Source organism: Scophthalmus maximus, chromosome 7 (genome assembly GCF_022379125.1).
Source record: "Scophthalmus maximus strain ysfricsl-2021 chromosome 7, ASM2237912v1, whole genome shotgun sequence".
Taxonomy (NCBI): Eukaryota; Metazoa; Chordata; class Actinopteri; order Pleuronectiformes; family Scophthalmidae; genus Scophthalmus; species Scophthalmus maximus.
This window is the reverse complement of record NC_061521.1, coordinates 14510367-14532304: the sequence shown is the minus strand read 5'-3', so window position 1 is coordinate 14532304 and position 21938 is coordinate 14510367. Positions and strand designations below refer to the sequence as shown.

Sequence of the window (21938 nt, the reverse complement as noted above, 5' to 3'; positions counted from 1 at the left end):
GTGTGAAGTGAATGTTCCTTTGCTGCACCCAACAAAACTCTGTCTTGAGTCTAGTCTTTGTACTTCCTTTTCATTCCATAACTCATTTCACATTAATTGTTCCTATGTAAGGTTGCACAATTTGGAGAAAGATATGTGAGGCTGCACCAAGCTACAAGGAGAATGTGACCTGGTTGGATGTTATACTATCTAACTAAGACCATAGAACCAAGAAATTGTCTCTAGCTGCACCAGTGAAATGCTATTTTTCTTTTAGTTTTCTGTGTTTTTATGCTTTCTATTTTTAACGTTTAATACGTTTCATATTGACTCACTCTGTGAGAAACATCTAGGTCAATGCGTGAAATCCCCTAATTGCATGGTTGGTAATATATGACATGTAATAGCTGCACTTCATGTCTCAGCCAGCAGGAAAATAAATTGCTGTGGCTGTTATATATGTAAACAGTTAAAGATTTACATGACACTAATAACGTTGTCATTGTAACGATTAAAATTTGGTTTTTGCTCCGTCACCACAGAATGCTGGTGTGGAAAATAAAGGCACAGCCGGTGGCTTGTTGGACAAGGGGGCAGAAAAGAGCCCCACCAAAGTCAGACAGCCCCGTAAGGTGGACCTGCGAGCTCGCTACTGGGCGTTCCTCTTCGACAACTTGCGTCGAGCTGTGGACGAGATTTATGTCACCTGTGAATCTGATCAGAGTGTCGTAGAATGCAAGGTGAGTTTTCTTCCTTGTTTTTAAACCCTATCAGAAATGCAACTTCTAGGTCTGGCCTGACCAATCAGGACTTATTTGGGAGATTGAAAGGTGGTGTGATTTATGAACACTAGAGGGGGACATCGAGACGAGAATGACATTTGTCCAGTACAGCTCAAATTCCTTTTGATTTCTGCTTTATGTCAGAGGGGCTCTCTGAAAGCTTGCTGGCAGGAGAATTATCACAGGCCTGGCACGAACATTGATGACAGACTGTAAACAGTTTTGTAAATACATAGTGTTTCTTGTGAGGCATCTTGCTGAAATGGTGCTCGGCCATTTTGGCTACTTTTTGGTCCACATATTGCACATAAAATCAACCACATATTTGACATGATTGTCTTTGTTTTGGTCCTGCCCTGCGACGTTGCTCCAAGTCACACTGCCATGATACAGCTTCTCCTGTGTTTTATTGATTCTACTGCCATGCTGCATTATGCTGAGCATGGTTTTGGTGGCTGTCTGCGGTCAGTTCCGTTGCCCAGTTCCCTGTGGTGTGCTCGGCTTGCTGTCTGTGCCGCATCGCAGCTCCCTGTAGTCTGATCAGCATGTTGTCAGTTGGCCTGTGTCAGACTGGCTGCTACGTGTTTTTTTTCTCATACCACTGTATCTCTCCACACCCTAATGCTGTCTAATGGCAAGGGAAATCTGGGTGCTGTTCATAATCCCCCCAACCCAACCAACTAGGACTTAATGGACACTGATAGATGATGGAGTCATCTGGAGGGGAAACAGAGTGCTCTGGTAGCCCCCAGCCACAATCCCCCAGCGTAGCTGTGGGCAATCTGCATTGTGTGCTCCGCTAACAGTTTTCCACCTAAAAGCAAGTGCACATGGACATTACCATCAGGAAGTGATGCCTAATTCTCTTCTAAGGCTGTGCTACTTTAATGCTTTATGCAATTTTGAATTAAAAGCCTTAGTGCAGACCTAATATATAATATGTTTTCACGCTCAGAGGGAAATTGTTCACCCTACAGAGTGATTCATGCCTGCTTATTAATAATGCCCACACCTCTTTACCCCGTGGCCCCCAGGCTTAATTAGCTCCTATAAACTGTTCTTTTATCTCATCACCTGATTTATTAGACATATCATCTACACCAGGCAAGAAAATTACACTGTGTTCTTGTTTGCTTGGAGTCAGTTGAGGTTCTTATTTTTGTCTTAACTCTCATCGTGTTTAAAGTGAACGGAAGCAGCCTTTACTGGTTTAAAATAGTTTAAAGAAAAACAAGAAAACGTTGAAAACTGTTAATTATTTGCTCGAGGTCGGTAACAGTGACCTAGGCTGTACCTATTCATTCTTGTTCCTGTGTAAGGACCACAGGCTTTTACTGCCCATCATACTTTATGGCAATGCCACTACAAGGTTAAACATTTTGTCATTCCTCGTGAAATGTTATGTGAGGGTTGTATTTAGGTAAGTGTGCCAGTTAACATGCTGAAAGCCACTTCATGGTGCGTTCACTCACTGTTGGTTTATCTGTCAGAGGAGCAGCAAACCTCTCTCTCTCCTTCTCTCCCTCGGCCTTCATTACCAAATGAACACCGGGCCACGGCAGCGGTCTTTGCCTGTTAACCAGCTCTAATCAGCAGACCTGCTGCTGGACACATCTTTCACTGGCCTGACTTGTCTATTAACTAAAAGCACTGTGAAGCTTTACTCTCAATTACCACTCCCTTCACGCTCCACATCAATCAGCTGTGTCCGTTTCATTACAGCTCTGGGAAAAAGCTCTACACAGCCCGCCACCTCTGGAAAACCAAGACTGTGCAGATAATTTGCCATTTGATATTTCGTACATGCCTACTCTGTTCTTCCTCTGACTTCTCAATCACGTGTTTGCCTTTGCACAAAAAGGTTTTCCGCAACTTTCTTGATCATTCTCACTTTCAAACTCACAACCATTTGAAATGGGGGTTTTTTGTTAGCGTCTTTTTTGGCAAACTGACCCCAGAAATATTGAACCCGACAGACAGACCACAAGTAGCAAATACTTGAAATATATATTTATATATATGTGAGGGTTTTTCTCCTGGGTCTCCGACTTCCCCCCACAGTCCAAAGACAGGTTGAACTGGACACTCTAAATTTCCTGAAGGTTTGTCTCCATATGTCAGATGATATGTCAGCCCTGCCACAGACTGGTGACCTGTCCAGGGTCAGGGTGTACAGCACATTTCGCCCAATGTCATCTAGGAATGTCAGCCCTTAACAGACAAGCGGTATAGTTTGTAGAGTGCTTCCTTTGTTCCGACAATGTATTTGCAATTATGTGATTGCAATTTGCTGTGTAATCAGTCTCCTGCTATATCTCCTGTCTTCAGGAGGTTTTGATGATGTTGAACAACTACGTACGGGATTTCAAAGCTCTCATAGACTGGATCCAGCTGCAGGAGAAGTTGGAGAATACAGATGCCCAGAACAGGTGATCTTCTTCAGTTTGTTTTATCTCACTGTCGTTCTTTGTCTCTCACTTTCATCCACTCTCCATTTTTAATTGCTGCCTGAGGTAAAACTGGATGTGCCGGTGTCTGGTCCCTGGCTTTGAATCACAAACAGTACGGATCAATAGCTTTGGCTTTAATTCAAAGTGATCCAAGAGTTTATTGGCTTCTCTTTAACACAGTGACCACTGCGACCGTAAATTGACTCAGAAATGAAATTCCCAGTGCTGTCTCCCAATTTGTTCATTTAAAGCACACTGTAAATCAATAAAACAACCTGAAACTTTTACATGCTCCATTTATTGCATAAATTGCTGCAAGTGAATCGCCCATTTAACTTATTTGCCAAAGTGTGAGCCAAGCCTGTGTGTGTGTTTGGCAACAAGGAATTGTAATTTGTGTTAGTCAAGTAATTTTTCGCCACTTTCACTCTCAGGCCCACGTCTTTGGCCTGGGAGGTGCGTAAGATGTCTCCGGGACGTCATGTGATGCCAGGCTCCTCGGGAGACAGAATGATTCCCTCTCCAGGGGCACGTCGCACCCTTAACTTTGGGTAAGCTTTGTCTCACTCTCATGTCTTGTCTTATCATATCTTTGTTTGATTCATTGTTAATGGTGACATTCAATTTAGATTAAAGACCCAACAGAAACTTTGGTCAACAATGGCATCAGGCATCCTGTTGTTATCCAAAACCGTGTATGTAATGATGCTCTCTGCTTGTTTTTGAAGGGCTTAGAAATGCTAACTATGTTATCTATAAATGCAGTCATGGATTGCTGACGGTGAAGCATTTGTTTAATGCAATTTGTTGTGTCTCTCACTCGTTGGCCATAAAATCAGTGGAAAGTGTAGATGAAAGTGTCAGTTAAAGACTGCTGAAGCATCGGCTCAATATGTGCACGGCTCTGTAATCGGATGCTGCAGGAAATGGATATTGATCACGATGAAGGCCTGTTGCCCAATACAGGTCCAAGCTATCTCTGAATGATGCGTGATGGTGGAGGGCCACTTCCCTCAGACCATTGAAGTTTCTTAAACCAGCAGCACAGGAGAAGCTGAAACTCATAAGGTTTCAGTAAACAGGTTCACATGTGCTTGTTCTCATAAATGATGTGTCTTATCCAGTGGTCCTCCACCTACATTGGCTGCAGCCCGGTTCTCCCACTCAGGCCCCAGCTGGGCAGACCGGGTGAAGTGCACCCAGTCCCTGCCCAGTCAAACAACCACATCTGCAGTAGAAAAATCTGGTAAGATATTCCAGTAAGACTTACAGATTGTACTTCAAGAGAACATTTTTTTTCTAACATAGAGAACACTGTGACACATCTTTCTCTTCTTGATCGATAGAGTGTTTGTGTTTTCCAGGTAACAAGGATGCTGAGGGCTGGGAGACTGTCCAGCGAGGACGCACTGCCAGGCCGCGCTCTGCTGCCATGGTTGCCAAGGTCAGTCCTGTCTTGGCTCAGGTCACCCCGAAACAGGACAGCGTCAAGGATAACGGGCCACATCTGCTGCCACAGGGAGAGCAACAACTCCAACCTCAGTGTCACCCAGACAAGGACTCGACCCAGACAGACGATGAGCAGCGAGTCCCTGCGGAACCTGACCCCCTGGAGAAGGTTGGAAGTCCAGGGAACAAGCACACCTTGGAGGTACTGAGGTTCAGTACATTGTGACGTCTTTCTCCCTGAGCGGTCCCTGGGTATCAATTCTTCACGAAGAGCTGGGTAGCAGTAGACCATTTTATCAGCCACTTTTGTTTTTGTTTTTGTTTTTGGCTCCATGGTATTCATAGACACTGTCCAGACAGGCGTATCAGCTTTAAGGTGATTGATTGTACACTGACATTTTAGTGGCAGAAAAAAACATTTTCGCTCTACTGAAATAAATACACCGTCGATGCCTCGGGACACACTTGGTAAGAGTGGGTTCTAGCCATCGGTTGATTCTGAAATTCAAATCAGTATTTCTAATCTTTCTGCTTATTTTGATCATAATTGGATGTACAGGGCATGTTAGCATCAGCTTTCCTGCATGAATCGTGTTTTCAGATGTGTGTATACTGGTCTGATTGTTTGTTTTGTTTTTCTGTTGTTGCCCTCTTGAATTGCTTGAAATATGCATGTCTTTAATTGAGTTTGCGTGTGTTTGTGTGCGGCTGTCGGTGCAGCTCCCAGCAGAGAGTATACAAGACTCGGGGCAGTGTGTCGACGCACCTTGTGAAGACGCGCCTCCCCCCATAGCAGCTCATACCCCTTCCCAAGCCCCAGAGGCCAACCCATCCTCAGCAACAGTCCCACCAACAGACATTACCATATCAATCCCAGTCCCTTCTCTGGCCCACTGCTCATCCTCAGATCCAGCCCAGACGGAGGGGCTTGATGTACTGTTGGTCTTGGGGGACAGTGGGGCTGAGGGGGGCGCGTCACAGGGCATGGCCACATCTGCTCCAGGACAAGCCGAGACTCCCATGGCAGCGGTGAAACTGGAGAGTGTGCTGGACCCCACAGAGCTTTCTACTGTGAGTGCTGAGAGATGGAGGAGCAGAGGGAGGGGAGGGCGGGGGGCCAGGGATCCCCAAGGGTCCTTCACCGCCTAAACAAAGTCAATCTTAAGAAACCGCCAGACCATAATGTGCAGGCAAGACTGCATAGCTCTGTGCAGTGTTGTTATAGCACAATTCACTGTGAAGAATAGCTGTGCATAGGTGGCTTTTTTACTCAAGCAAGTGCTCCCTGGGTGTTGCCCAAAAATAATCTCAACTTGTTTAAGTCATTTTGGCCACTTGAAATTTTCCTAAATGCTGCCAAACCTATATTGAATTTCCAGTTTGTATTGAACCCAGCGTCAAGTAATTGGTAAACTTTCTCTGTCACTATTGTTTAGCATCATACATTAAGTAAAAACAGCTTAATTCACTGGATCAAGGATAACTACACAAGTAAGATGCAGTCAGCTTTTGACTGAATAAAATCCTGTGGAAAAACTTCTGCTCAACTAGAAGCTATATCACCTCAATTTTTTTCCACAGGATACTCGCGTGTGTAAGAGTTAGACCCAGAATGTTTTAGCTTTACATACCTTGTGTAAAAGATGTTAGTCAAACACTAATTATTCACAAAGCAGAACCACCAGTTGCCTCCTTCCACCATCTCTTTATCCTCACGGTAAACATGGCCTGCATGACTATGGAATGCTTCCTCACTTGTGATTCATGTGGTGATTGTGTGGTACAGACTGTGACTGGGTTGATATGGTGTTCCCCCTCAATCTTTTAATTCGTGCACCCAAGTTCGAGTCAGACCAACTGCACAAAAATATCAATCTATTGTTCCTGGTGTTACACACCAAATACTTTTTAGAATCTGTAAAATGATACACCTGCTCTCTCTCTGTGATGCACAAATCCATTGGGTTTTGCAGATTTTTTTAATCTAAAATGAACATATGGAGGAGGAAAAAAATATATATAAAAAAGATAATTTCCACAAATTAAGCATCTCACAAGACTATTGTACTGGTTTGCATTAAAATAACAGGATTTTCTGTTAGCTGCTTTGAACAACATAATATCATAATGTGTTTGTGAGATGGTGCCTGTGCCATTTGTTCAGCCCCAGTCCATGGCAGAGGTCCTAGCCAAGAAAGAGGAGCTAGCTGACCGACTAGAGAAGGCCAACGAGGAGGCGATCGCCAGTGCCATCGCCGAGGAAGAGCAGCTGACCAGAGAGATTCTGGCCGAGAACAACGAACTGGAAACTGACAACGAAAGTGACTTCTCTGTAAGCTTCAGTCATTTATTCTGTTGAAATTAAAATGTGGATGTTTTACTTAATTGTATGTTAACTTAAAAACACTGCCCCTAACAGGCTGCCATTGGCAATGGAGGTTGTGGAGCTGTGGATTGGAGTGAAATGTTGGCAGATTATGATGGTATGCAGGTCAACATCTAAATGAACACTGAACTTTCATTCTTTTAAATGGCAAATGTTACATTTAAGTTTGTAATTCTCTTTGCTTATCTTGCCTGTAGCTCGGGAGCCATGGCGTCAGAGTACTTCATGGGGGGACATTGTAGAAGAGGAACCTTCTCGGCCTCCTGGACATGGGATCCACATGCATGAGAAACTGTCCTCACCGTCACGCAAAAGGTGCAAAAAACATTTTCTGTTTGCAGGAGTTGTTTTTCATCCCTTTTTCAACTGCCTGTGTAGTTCATTTCTTGACAAACACTGACAGTATCTAAACAGTACAGTCAACTTCTCCTCTTGTTCAGTGCCTTCCTGTGCAGCACCGCAATCTATCTCTCATTTGAAATCCCCTCATCTTAATTTGACAAGGATTTAAACTAGCAGCGAGTCAAATACCCACTTACTAAGTTTGACCTCCTTTTTTTAGGTTACCACCCAGTGTGTCTGAACAGGCTGTAGTGTCTATCACATGTCTATGTCTAAGACACAGAAAGATGATGAATGATTTGTTACTATATTTTTGACAGAACGATTGCAGAGTCAAAAAAGAAACATGAGGAGAAACAGCTGAAGGCGCAGCAGCAGAGGGACAAACTTCGGGAAGAAAAGACCCTCAAACTGCAGAAGCTCTTGGAGAGGGTGAGTAAGCTGTGCCAAGTTGACGGAAAGCACCCCGAAGAAACTCCATGCATGCTTAGGCCAGTCTGGCTCACAAACGAGAGGTTCTGTCAGCGCACTGCCTGATAGAATCACTAAATATTATATCCCCCCCAGTCGCATCCAGGCCAGCTGGCCGCAGAGAGTCGTGAGAGAGACCCCCTAGCCAAAGTCAACAGCCTTTCATGAAGTTTGTTTTTGTTCTCCAGGCCATAGTGAGATGAGTGAGCTCTAGAATAAATCAGGATTAACCACATAAATGCACAAAGTGTTGTATATTTGCATTAATCCCACGGGAACACACTGGAGAGGGTGGCAACTGAGAGATCAACAATCTATTGTCTGTGGTGTCCTGGAGAATGTACTGTACTTTTTTTTTTTAAACACTCTTTCTGCAGGAGAAGGAGGTGAGGAAATGGAAGGAGGAGTTGTTGGAGCAACGTCGGCGGATGATGGATGAGAAACTGTTACATGCAGAGTTTAAGCGAGAGCTCCAGCTCCAGGCGATTGTGAAGAAGGCCCAAGAAGAAGAGGCCAAGGTAAAGTAGGGGATCCCTTGAAAAGTTGAAACAAGATGTATGTGACAACTTGTGAATTTTCTGAATTAAGTGGGACATCTACAGTCATACATATTGTTATTAAGTATTAATAATAATACATATTCACAAACAATATGTTCCTTGAAAAAGGGTGTGTGTCTTTGTATATATATGCATTCATGTTTATGTATATTTTGTACTCCTTGTATATGTTTATATCCTTATTATTATATGTCCGCACAGGTAAATGAAATTGCATTCATAAACACTCTTGAAGCCCAAAACAAGAGGCACGATGCCCTGGCCAAGTTAAACGAGTATGAGCAGCGGCTCAATGAGCTGCAGGAGGACAGACAGAGGAGACAGGAGGAGAAGCAGGCCAGAGATGAGGCTGTGCAGGTAACGCAAAAAGAAAACTCTCTACATTTTTCCACCAGAAATTACACATCGTTTTACATCCCCATTCTCTTCTGCTCCTTCCGCAGGAGCGTAAACGGGTCCTGGAAGCAGAGCGGCAGGCCAGAGTGGAGGAGCTGCTGATGCGGAGGAAGGAGCAGGAGGCTCGTATCGAGCATCAGAAGCAGGAAAAAGAGAAGGCTAGAGAAGATGCAGCCCGGGAAAGGGCCAGGTTTGTAGCCCCTCAGTATGCCAGTAAATACACGTATACACATCCTCATTATAATTTGAACAATAATTTAGATCGGTGACTAACTTGAGTTTGAATAAAGCACTTTTACACTGCCTTTGTACATCCTATCTGAAGAGACCGAGAGGAGCGTCTGGCGGCTCTTAGTGCTGCTCAACAGGAGGCCATGGAGGAGCTACAGAAGAAAATTCAGATGAAGGTAAGTTTTATACCATGACTCCTCATTTTCCCTTATGGACACTATCTAGGAATCCTCATTTCCCATATGACCTCTGGTCTCTGGTTTGTGATTTCTTCCATAGCATGACGAGAGCAGCCGTAGGCATATGGAGCAAATTGAGCAGAGGAAGGAGAAGGCTGCTGAGCTCAGCAGTGGTCGACACGCCAACACAGACTACGCCCCCAAACTGACACCATACGAGCGCAAGAAGCAGTGCTCCCTGTGTGGCGTTATGGTATGTACAGTGTTATCCCATCATTTTCAGGGCTTACTGATGTCCATCGGTGCCCTTGATTTGTAAAAACTATGTTGAATCAAATGGTACAACTTCCATGGCATCTGTCATCGTTCAGTGTGAATGTAAAAAAAAAAGAAATCCTCATAACTATCAAAAAAACTTGAATATTTATCAAACCTTTTTTACACACTGTCTTTGTTGCTCACGTATATGAGGAAAAGAAAAAAGACAGTTACTGCAGTAGAGCAGCTCATCTTCCCTGTGTTATTTGTGTGGCTGTATTTGCACAAAAAGGCTGGTAGAAAGGTGATTCGGAGGATTTTTGGGAAGAGGGCACATTTAAATGAGGATTTAACTGCATTGCATAAACATGGACTCTTAAAACAGAGATTTATGTCTGGGTATGATTATGCGTTTTCAAGCGTCGGGCAACAAATCCACATGCAGACACATTTATCTCTTCGTGGACCAGCTTCCACGGTAACAATGGTGGAACAACTCGAGTCTTCAAACCGGCATCAGATAAAAAAAAGGGGTTTGGGGGGTGATTGAAGAAATCTTGTTAAAAACGTTAGATGACCTTTGCTAGCATCTGACACCAGAGATCATGGACGGGTCAGCAGAAAGCACTTTGTTTAATGACGTTAAACACAAACCATTCTAAATGGGCTTTGTTCCAGAGATGAGAAAGCAACCCATGCCCCTTGTTGTGACCATTTCTCAGAGCTGCACTACATTTATTTATCTGTGACATCCACTGCATGTAAGACATTTTCTCTCTTATGTATGTATTTATATATATATATATATATATATATATATATATATATATATATATATAACATGTCTTTTAAAGTATTAAATGTTACACATAACGTGGCATATGTAAATCACATTTCCTCTCCTTTGGTTTAAATGTAGGTTTGGAAGAGGCAGGTCATGCCCTTGTTGTATATCGTTTCAACAGCGTCCCACGGGGCCCTGTTGACCCTGTCCTGCCTCCGTCTCCATTGTGTCCGCAGCGGTGACCTCTGACCACTGTGTTTGTGTTTGCAGATCACCTCGGAGGTGCACCTGTTCAGCCACACCAAGGGCAAAAGGCACCAACAGGCTGTGCGAGACAGTAGCAGCATCCAGGGACGGGAGCTCTCTGACGAGGAAGTGGTGCGTATCATCCACACACCCTGCCATGAGCAAACATCCACTTATCCTGTTGAGAGAACGCTGCTCTACTGCTGCTTGTGTCATGTAAAAGGACAAAGAGACGCAGTGGTTGTTGTTTATGACGTGGTCATTATTATTGTTTATGCTTCCCCTTATACACTGCTGTGGCTCCGTCGCTGGCATTGTGAGATTGCAAATGGGCCTTGAAATGTACACAGTTAGGGTTCAGTGCTTCACTGGAGGGGTGACATCACCCCCTTGTCTCCAGGCTGTTTTTGTCATCGAGTGCTTTCCATGGGAAGGCAGCTCATTAATGCAAGGTAACCTCTCAGGCTGCAATATGAGATTGGCTTTTCAGCAGTGCTCATTGTGAGGCTGACAACTGTTGGTGCTATATGCAGCACCTTTGGCCCCGACAGCTCCTTCATTCAAAGCTTTTTTCAGTGGGAAATAATTGATACCCCCTTTCCTTTCCTCTAAATCATTTTCTTTCCGAATGCAGGTCATTTTTTTTCTGTTTGACAGTATGATAAACAAGGCAGTGGAGAGAAGCACTTCACCAATATAGCCCTATAAACAGTTCATATATGAGCACCTCTTCATATACACACTGCGTCTTACTGTCAATATTGATTATTTAGAGTTTAAGCCCTTGCTGAACTCAGGTCATCCTCCTATTGCGCATTTGGCTTAACCTAAATGTCGTCATATAAACTTGACGTGTGTTATTGTTGGATCGGGCTATTGGTCATTGTACCATCTCTAATACCTGATAGTCAAATTCCCCAAACTTCTTTTTGTTCAATATGTTTATGTCTGAAGACTTAGTTTTTTGATTGATTTATGTGGCCCCTTGTTATTTATATCAAAGTTAATTTCGGTGCTCACCATTTCATTCATTCGTGCTACTGCCAACTATTTAACAGATTGCAGCTTCATAACTCTTTGTGCAATGAAAGATTTTTAATTAAAATGAAGACGGTTCAACTGTGCAGAGGTCACTCCATAACTTTTCTGTGTTCACATTAAGTCATTTTCTATCGTTCTGGACGACTTGTGAATTTTAAACACGATGATTATCAACAGGGCACCGCGGGATCAGTGTGCAAGAACACATGGGACTGCAAGCCCTCTCTTTTTTTGCTCACTGTCTGTTCTGGTTTAATATGATGCAGGTAATATCCAAGACGCATGGCTTCTGACATCAGGACATCACCTTTTAGACATGATGTCTTAAAAGAGCTGTTGGTTTCTCTCTAACAGAAGCCGATATTCCATTCAGCTTTATCTATAGTGCTTGGCAAGGACAGAGGGTATCGCAGCTGACCTCCCAAATGCACTGAACAGTCCTAAAGGTCTTGTCGTTGAAGCTCTACTGATGACAAATTGAGAACCTCGATGAAATATCCAGACTGCCAGCTGAAGCTAGTCTCTCTCTCCCCCCGCCGTCTTCAGATCTGTCATCTAGTTATAGCTGCAGAGCTGCTGTGAAGAAAGAGATCCAATGAATAGCTTTCAGTTCGTCTTTGTTTGATTTGTCCCCTGCTTAAATGTCACTGATAGGATGCAGTGTAATACAAACATGTCATGTAAACCACTGTAGTGATGGTAACCCAATCCAGCATAGTAGTATCGTATCTTAGCTCGTAGCCAACATGAAATACAGCTGTTTGCTTCACACCAAATGGAAAGCCTACCTCTCAGACCTTTTGTACGTGACACAAGAGGCAGTGAATGAATGTATCCCATTGAATTTGTATTTGTGCAGGCCGTCGTTTAGATCTGTGATAGGTCTTTTTGTGTCAGGGAAAGATGTTCAGAGTGGTATCACATTACTCCAACCAGAGGTGATCTCTGGTATTGTGCGCCAGCACTGCCCTGAGGCCAGCATCTATGCTGCTTTGTCACAGTGGTTCAGTGGTAGACACCTGTCTGTTATCACGTCTGATCGTCTCCAATGCTCAAAGTCAACGCAACTTCCATTTAGGCAAGCCTCCTAGCAACAGGAAATGGGATGTAATCACTATGTCTTTATTTGATAAAGAATCATAGTCTGTGTGTCAGCATTAGACTCTATTTGACTGCTTAGTATGTTAGGTACCTTTTAACTTACCGGTGGGATTTTTAATATTTTGGATGTGTCGCTGAAATAGTTCCACTAAGTTAGTCACTGCTAAACAGGATACCCTCTCTGAGAAATGACTGAACAGCTGCCTACCAAGCAAGGGTAGCACCTGTCATACAAACACACACATGCATCTTCCCCCATACCCTCAGATGGAGGACCCTGTTCATTTCTTAAGTTGTTATCATCCCTTCCCCTATTTCAGGGATTCTCAACTTGGGAGTTGTGGAGAAATTTATTTTTTATAATATATGAAAAAATAAATTACATATTTTAGACTAGAAAGTCTTTTCAATAAATTGTCTGTACTAGTGATAAGATCGGCTTTATGGATGATACTTAGTGGGTTTTTGATAGCCTAAGTCTGTCTGCACATGAGTAAGTGCTTGGACAAAACACAAAAAAGAGATTTTCAGGGCCATAATGTCAAAATGGTAAAGTATCATTTACATTCGGTGGACGTAATTCACGTAAGCATACTGTAGCCGAGTGAAAATCCCTATTCAGGCAGCAGGTGCAATGAAAACAATCATGACCAAAGGGGATGGCCTCCCACACACAGGTTTAGCTCGACTGCTACATGGAAAACTTTTATCTGTGAGGCCATCCTATTCTCTGGGGTGCTGGATGACAGCATAATTGTGTAATTGCTTTCTTGCACATGCATCATGTCATCCAAATTGGGTTACATTCCCCTGTCTCCTGGTAGAAATATCAGAATCATCTGACAGGAAGCAACACCTCCAGCCCTATACCGTGTCCATGGGCGGGTGGTTTTAAGAGAGCGTAGACTTGGAGGTAATTACAGGATACAATGGTGTTATTGATAGGTAGTAGGTCTGCCTGACACACAATACATTCAGATTCAGTGCCAACTTCTATAATGTTTGTGAACAAGCCTTTAAGATGGGTAATATTTACTGATGAATTGATTGTTATGCAATCTATCTTGTATCAATAAACTTTTTGACCTATTATCATAGTACATTTGTGTTTCTAGAGAAAGTAGTACGGTACATTGTCCATTTTCTTTAGTTTTCTTGGTGCCAAAAACAACATACACAGTTGTTGTGTAATAGTTATAGCATGTAATAACTAACTAAATATATGCTTGAAATTTTCCAGTGATGTTTTTAACGTGTTTTTTTTTTTTGTCTACCCTAGGAACATCTTTCTTTGAAAAAATACATTGTGGATATAGTGACGGACAGCTCGGTTTCCTCTGAGAGCATGAAGCATGTTGAGGAAAGGCAGAAGGCACGGAAGAAGGCGAAGAAACTCCGCACCAGGATGAACTCCAGGTAACGCATCCATTTCTCTCTCTCGTTCTCTCTCTCTTATTGTCTTATCCGATTGTGTCTCTCCACCTCTCCCTCTCCATCCTCTCAGAGGCACAAAACTGTGCCAATACCTTTTTTTATGAGTGACAAGGAGATGGGAAGCTGATGTTATGTGCATCATGGATGTCCTCAAGATAACTGTGATGAGCTTAATTTATGACCACTCTCTATGATTAGGGTACAAAACTGCAAATCGATGTGCAGCCCCCAGTTTTCACCTGTAAGAGCTTTCCTCCAAATTGCTGCCAGTGTTATGCCAAACCCGAAGCTTTCCTTGGTGTACAGGATGTATGTTTAACTATGTATGAACCATGCCTATTTTTCTTCTGAGTTATTGATTTTTAAATGAAGTATCAAAGAAAATCAATAGTAATCAACAAATAGGAGGCAGAGCTGCTGTGTGTCAGAACATGGACCTCAGCTCAATCAATTTAACTGGCTGTCACAACAGGGACGGACAGGAGTGGAAAGAGACACTGTTGACAGTACTCACTGTATGATGTTATTGATGCACATTATTGGAAGGATGTTACTTCAAGCAGAATGACTAACTGTAACGGAAATGTTCCATATACATAAAGTAACAATGCATACTGTAAAGAATGCATGTGTCATAAAGCAAGATCAAACTAATCGAACTCTTTCAGTGCCACAAGATGACAAACATTAACTCATTATCATAACTCTTGAACATATACATTAAAACATTTTTTAGTAAAGGCAAGCAGTACTACAGAAGTACTAAATTATATTAACAAATTCTGTCAAATTTAAACGTTGTTTTTGGCTTGTAAATGTTGTGCTGGGTGAACTTCTCAAGAACAAAAACCTGCCCTGAAAGTCAATTGAAAAATTCACTGGTATTTGTCACAAACCATATGAAAACAGCGGTGGTAATTTTATTCTATTATTAGTTTTTGCTCCAGAGCATGAACATTGGAAGAAATAAACACAGTACCAACACCACACACCTCAGCAAGAACTTACAGCCAAAATATACTCGCACAAAAAAAACATCCAACTTGATGACGTGGCTGTGGCTCAAGAAGTAGAGGAAATTGTACAAGAATCACAGGGTTGGTATTCAGTAGTTGAGCAAGACACAAATTGCCCCTAATGACCTGGTCAGCACTTTGTGTATGCTAAGGTGAATGAGAGGTATTGTAAAGTTGCTGTGTCCTGCTCAGATTGAAAAGTACAATGTATGTGCAGTCAATTTAGAATATAATGGAAGGTATACTAATAAAGTTGTCTTAAAGATAGATCAAATTTAATGTATTTCATATATTAATCAACTAATTTATGATTTCAAATTCTCAAAATGATATCTCTTTCCATGACATACAGGACAACACTTGCTCTGCATCAGTATATTCATCAACACCAGGAACAATATTATCCTGCCATTTACTAGGAAAAGACTTCTAACATTTTGTAGATATTGATGACACCTGCACTAACCATAATTTATCTTTTGCAGAACCACATGATCGATTAATGTGCAATCAGTTTTATCCTGTTATTTTCATTGTTTTGTTTAATCCATTGTGCAGAATTGTTAAGAAAGTATTGCTGAGAGGAGCAGAGTTGGTGAGCAGCCCTGTCTAGATGTCCTCTCTAGATATAAACCACAAAGTGCATCATCTTTCAGATTTGGCACCACTTTTAGGTGAATTTTTTTAATTCTCTCTTGCCAAATGAAGTCTGGCTGTGGTGGAGTCCAGGTCTTCCTTTGATATGAGTATTCTTCTGTGAGTGCAGTAGACCTAATGATCCTAACAGAGCCTCCATCTTATCATGATTGACCTGTGGATATGACTGAGTTAGATTTCGAAAAAAGGTAATGCATATTTTGCTGTGCAGGAGAAAGTATTCATTCAAAAGCGGTGTTAAGAGGTGGCTACAGGCCGAAACTCCACTTTTGCCGCTGCTTTATTCTCGGTGCTGCTGTTTTTGGCTTAGCGAGGCTCGGCGGTCCTGAGAAAGTGACAACATGATCTGTCTCTGTTCACCGTCACTCCTGCAGCAGCCCTGCTGAGGCTAGCACTCAAAGGCAGCAGGCTTTCAGAGGTCATAAATAACACAGAGCCTCAGTAAACATAAAGGTGAGCCGCTTCACCACCAGGTGGAAATGAACCGTTTTATTGGAACGCCGTATGGTGTCCGTAAAACGTGAGTGGTTCTTGCAAGACTTTTCACTAGGCCAGTATACAGCCCTTGTCTGTCGTAAAGCAGTACACACACACATTGTAGCCCACTTTTTTGTTTTTCCTTTATTGTGTCCTGGCTAACCTTCTCTAATAATAATTGTTTGGGGAGAACATTTCATGTTGGTAGCCTGTCAGTTAATGGTTGGATGAGTTCTGAACTTGAAAAGCAAAGTCTCCACTTGTGCTCTTGTACAAGCTGCCTGCTGGAAGCTGGTAGCTTGTGTTTCCCTGAGCAGGGAACAGAGTGGCCAGTGTGTTGTTGTATATGTTGTGTATGTAGACCTCAGATGGTGGTGTATACAAAGACACTCCTGTATGTGCTATAGACTACAGTATGAGGCGGGAAGCTTGGCTCTAACTCATGTCACTCTATCTGCTGCCTTTAGATTGAGGTGGAAAGTCCTGCTCATAAATGAACATACATTCTTTATAACCTTAACAGAATTTTTTGCACAAGCCTGAAAATAATGTATTTAAACTTAAAGTGCTTATGTTCTTCAACCCTGCTCTTTAAGAAGTAGCTCTTTAAGTTTTGCAACCAAAAAGTCAGAATGAGTATGAGAGATGTTGAAACAAAGTTACACTGACAAATGTGGTAGAATTTTTTTGTCTTCTTCTGGAGAGTAGAGGAACATAAGATCTGTAATTGTTCCCTTTGTGTGCTTGAAACTACTATATTTTCAATTCAATTCTCTGCTGCAGTCATATGGGGATCCTAAATGCTTTGTACAGATATAATCAGGAGACTTAAAGCTTCCAAACAATGTCTGATTTGTCATGGTTATGTGAAGACTGAGTCCAGTACAGATCAAAACACACCTTTAGTAGTCCTGCCTTCCAAAACACCCCATAGACAGAACAGTGTATTCATGCACATACAAGCCAAAACGATTGGCGTTTTAGTACAATTCTAACTACCTGTAGATTCTGCTCTTTTTTGCCTTTAAAATGATGCTTGGTCAGTGTTGTGTTCATTGTCGTCATTATTCGACTGTGTTTTTGCAGAATTGGGTGTGTCTTTTAGATGAATAATTGTACGGAATTGCAGTGAGGTTTGTTATCAATTGCTATAAGATGACTGCCCTTGAATACAAGAGATTGTGAGGAGTAGATCAGTCTTTGGTTAGACCAGGGCCGGTCTGCCGGGACAAATTCTCCCATCGTTTTCCAGGAAGTGTTTGATTCTATCAGTGTAGTGATGGGTAACTGGAAGACGCTCTATCTACCTCTGATCAATAGTTACTTATCATTACTGGGAATGCCTGATTGACAGACACCAACAGACAAAATCCCCCTACAATTTAAAGCACAACACAGACAGTTTGTGTTTCTCAGTCTGGCTCTTGGACTAACGCCACAGAGATGCCAGTCCCCTATTGACCATGACCTTTCAGGAAGTCACACATTCAAAGCAACGGCTGAGTTGCTTGAAATCTCCATTAACTATTTATTTGACAATGAGTGAGGTAAAAAACTTGAGCCCTCTCTTTTTAAATAAGACTCAAAGGCAGGAGGATTTAATGTAGAATTAGGTCTTGGTGATATATGAAACACTCGTCCCCACAGTGCCGGTGTCTGATTATTTTAAGTCAAGTTTCTTGGTAAATGGCTGACAGGCCAAATAAACAGACTCGGCTTGAACTTTTTCTTTCCCCTTCACACTGTCATTCGCTGTGATCTTAACTGACAGGCCAAACAATTTTTCTGGGATTCAAAGACTTTTTTCCTTTTTCTCCCTCTGCAGGGCAAAGGAATATGAGATGTCAATGGAGGCAAAGACACAGTTGACTGACTCCCCTTATAAGGCCAAGTAAGTGTTTTCCTTTTCAGAACTGTAAATTTCCCTTTTGTCTTCATTTTTTTAATGTTTTACTGTAATGATTAAAAAGCTGTGCTGTAGGGCAGCAACTAATAGTTATACTCAGAATTGTTATTCATTGTATCTGCTTCTTGTTAATGATTTAATTGCTTAAGCTTTTGGTCTGTATAATCAGCAAAAGTTTCAAAGTTTTCCAAAATGCAAGCTGAATTTTAGGTCTGACCAACAGTCTCAAAACCCACAATATTGTTTACCAAAATCATTGTAGATTCATTTTTTAAATCATTATTATTCAAATACTCTTTTCAACTCTATTCGGATTGTTTTGTCAACATATTTGAAATAACAATTGACTCCTGTATGTTCAGATTGCAGCGCCTGGTGAAGGACCTGCTGAAGCAGTTGCAGGGCCAGGACAGCGGCCAGTGGGCCAACAACAAGGTGTCTGGTCTGGACCGAACCCTGGGAGAGATCTCTCGCATCTTAGAGAAACAGGTACAGCAACAATTGGATCATATAGACAAAGTCGACAGTGTGATTGAGTGTAGTTTTTAATGCACCTATACTTTTCTTCAATGAAGATGTATATTACAGTGGTTTGACATTTACCTGGTACCTGCTCGTATCGGTGTCCTACTCTGTTGCTTTGCTGTCGACTCAACAGTCTGCAGCGGCGCACAGGCCATGGTAGCCCTGTGGCATGTCTCTTCAGTGAGAGTTGTGTTTGGCCGTGGCCCACTCTGTCTCACCCTCCCCAATGTAGAGTATCACTTACTCTAAACCAACGTGCCTTTGGTTATTGGCTAATGAAGACCAGATTAACTGTGTTTTCATTGTCCACATGGTACCAATAGAGGAGCTTCCTAGCACGAGAGCGTGCATTGTCTCGTGTCTCTGTGGCTTGTGCGACTCAGATGTCACTAGTTTAGACAATGGTAAATTGGATTTGCGGATGAAATGCACAACGCTTGATTGAACAAAGGCAGGGAAAATACTTTTTTCGAGAGAGAGATTTAGCCTTTTTTTCTTACACTTCTTTACAGCTGTATAAATACATATAATTGCCAGATATAATGGCAGACATTTATAACTATAGTTGATTTGAAATGTCTGTCCCAGAGGTTTTGTTGCATTATGTTTTTTACAGTAGAACTCACATCAACTTCAGCCTGGGGGGGTGGTGGATTATAACACCTGCCACCGTGTTTATGATGAGGAGAATATACAGCCCACTTCCTGTAATGAGGCATAAATTTCCTGTGACGTTGTGGTTCAAGCCATCATAACATCCCACTGTGCATGCCTCTGGGTGTGAGGAGGGAGAGATTATGGTGTCCCATCAGTGACGAGGGGGACGGCTGAAAAGGCTATTACCGAATTTCCCCAGAGAGGGAAAGAAAAAAGTGGCTGAGGTGGGTGGCACAGCGTCCTGTAAGGAGAGAGGAGAAGACCAGTGTGATTTGAGTAGCTCACAAGCTGTCACTACATGACGGCTCCTCCCCGTAACTCCACATACTCCCAGTGGGAGGTCAGAGGTCAGCAGGCCACGGGAGATGTGCGGTCGCTGGCCAAGAGGGAGATCAGTGTTTTTCGCATGCTTTGGCTTTGTCGTTTACTTCACTTTAAAAGCACATTTTTTATAGCTGTTTTGTCAAGCTCCACTTTATCAGCTTTTTATAGAAACAACCCCAAAGCTAAGTGGAACAATGTGATTGGCTAATGAGGCAGTCGGTAGAACACCTCCCTCTCTAATCCCTGCACAAAGTCAAATAAATAGAGTCTCCGTCAGCATGGCTGTCTGGCCCCTGAGTCTCTTCAAGTCAGGACCGTTTGGATTATTTGACCTAACAAGCATCTCTCATGTCATTGACTCACCTAAAGATTTGTTTTCCTCCCCCATATCTGATTCAGTCTCCACTTTCTCTGCTAATTCCTTAGACAACACCCTGCTGCACTGCTGCTTGGGTCCGGCCCCCCCTACTCCCCCTCTCCCCCTGCTTTCTAGGCTGCGTCTAGACTCTGACCTCAGTGTGTTTCTCCCTCTGTGGCCTCTAATGGTTTATTTTGTGTCAAACCAGATTTTTGCTTTACTTTGGGTGATTGAGAAGAGCAATTTTTCCCAGTGTGCCGTACTTTTCTTTTTGCTGCACACTTTCATGATTAAGCACCTGTGTGTGTGTGTGTGTGTGTGTGTGTGTGTGTGTGTGTGTGTGTGTGTCTGTGTGTGTGTGTGTGTGTGTGTGTGTGTGTGTGTGTGTGTGTGTGTGTGTGTGTGTGTGTGTGTGTGTGTGTGTGTGTGTGTGTGTGTGTGTGTGTGTGTGTGTGTGTGTGTGTGTGTGTGTGTGTTGCCCAAAGATTTTACCACTGCGACCTGGGTAAAGCTGTTTGACTGGTCATGAAAAGTATGGTATGAATGCAATCCATTTACATTTTCCTTTGCCAGCCGTTGGGCCAAAAAGTGGGACTGGTGGGAAATGTATCTGGGACATGGGGCAAGGTGATCAGTAGAGAGGCAGGATACAGGGGTTTCTCACCTGGGCCTCCAGCAGACTGACAGATGCAACTTTGAATAGATTCTCTATGTTAGAAATTGGCAGGAAATTGGCAATCTTTCTGTCGAGAATTGCTTCCTTTTTAAACTTTATATAAATGGTTTTTCATGTGTTAAGGGGTCTCTATACAGCACTACCCAATATGTAACCAACTCTACACAAAAGGTAGGATGTACACTGAAAGACAGACACATGGCATTTTAAACATTTAGGATGAGGAGGGATAAACCATCTTTTCTCATAGAATATATTCCATTGATAAAACTACTGCTACACTCCTAATTTTACAAATTTACGTCAGACTGAAAATTGATATACCGGTTCTGTACATAAATCTCTTGGATGCTGTCATTTGGTTAATCAACAGATTATAAATTGAAACATTTCTGATATATAAATGGAAAATAAAAATCGTGTATTAGTTTCACCTCTAACTATATTCTGTTATTCTAGGCTGTCATTTCTTCCCAAACAGCCTCACTCTTTTCCTCACCACGAGACCAATTGGATGTGAAATGGTTCTGTGCTTCTCGTGTATTAGTTTACAACAAGAGGCTGTCTGTGGTTTCTGTGGCAGCTTTGATTTTGCACCACACTGGCCTTTGATTAATCTTGGTTCGAGTATAGAATAAACAGACGTTTGTAGAATTCTCCATTTCCATATTTGCTCTGCATTCACACAAATCATATGCTAGTATATCATGTAAACACACAAGTTTATATTCGACCCTAAAATGTTTACTCCAGCAGCCTTGTTGTGGTTTGCAGTCAACTCGGCCCACAGAGCTTTGTTTACCACTCTCAGGTCTGTTCTGTAAGACTGTATAATGACTAAACTCGTGCGAGAAGAGGCCGATCCGTCATACTCTGCCATTGGTAGGTCATAGATGTGAATGAGTGAACTCGTGACTTGAAGGTTCCAGATCAGAGTTGAAGCCAGTCCTTAATGAACTCTGACAGTTGTTGCCCATCTGTTGATGGGGCAGGACAACCAAGGCTGTGCCCTCCTCTCTGCCTTAATTAAAGTGTGGAGTGGGAGGAGACTACAAAGTGCAATCTGGCTGGTCTGCGGACACTGTCTCAGGAATTACCAGCTGCTTCAGCCTTCCTATCAGCTGGCGTAACAATGGTCACCCTGGACAGTAATTAGATAAGATTCCCCCTGTTGTATAATTCAGTAGCCATCCATCTCACTTGTGTTGTAATGCCCAGCCCTTGGTGCGCTACTTTTGGTCTGTCGTCGTTTC

At 42.5% G+C, this 21938-nt stretch overlaps 1 protein-coding gene across 6 annotated transcripts in view; it reads left to right on the top strand.

Annotated features, from left to right (window-relative positions):
- The window catches only part of scaper (S-phase cyclin A-associated protein in the ER), a 54496-nt gene that overhangs the window by 6031 nt on the left and 26527 nt on the right, over positions 1 to 21938 (top strand). For 4 of the 6 annotated variants that reach the window (XM_035641235.2, XM_035641236.2, XM_035641239.2 and 1 more), the window contains 19 exons: positions 522 to 719; positions 3090 to 3190; positions 3646 to 3762; positions 4336 to 4457; positions 4576 to 4862; positions 5381 to 5731; positions 6825 to 6992; positions 7080 to 7143; positions 7244 to 7361; positions 7709 to 7820; positions 8237 to 8377; positions 8621 to 8776; positions 8863 to 9005; positions 9141 to 9222; positions 9326 to 9478; positions 10538 to 10645; positions 13935 to 14071; positions 18065 to 18130; positions 18508 to 18634. In XM_035641235.2, coding sequence (XP_035497128.1) covers positions 522 to 719; positions 3090 to 3190; positions 3646 to 3762; positions 4336 to 4457; positions 4576 to 4862; positions 5381 to 5731; positions 6825 to 6992; positions 7080 to 7143; positions 7244 to 7361; positions 7709 to 7820; positions 8237 to 8377; positions 8621 to 8776; positions 8863 to 9005; positions 9141 to 9222; positions 9326 to 9478; positions 10538 to 10645; positions 13935 to 14071; positions 18065 to 18130; positions 18508 to 18634 — 2751 coding nt within the window. The remainder of the gene's footprint in view (positions 1 to 521; positions 720 to 3089; positions 3191 to 3645; positions 3763 to 4335; positions 4458 to 4575; positions 4863 to 5380; positions 5732 to 6824; positions 6993 to 7079; positions 7144 to 7243; positions 7362 to 7708; positions 7821 to 8236; positions 8378 to 8620; positions 8777 to 8862; positions 9006 to 9140; positions 9223 to 9325; positions 9479 to 10537; positions 10646 to 13934; positions 14072 to 18064; positions 18131 to 18507; positions 18635 to 21938) is intronic. The other 2 variants (XM_035641238.2, XM_035641240.2) reach the window with 2 other exon arrangements.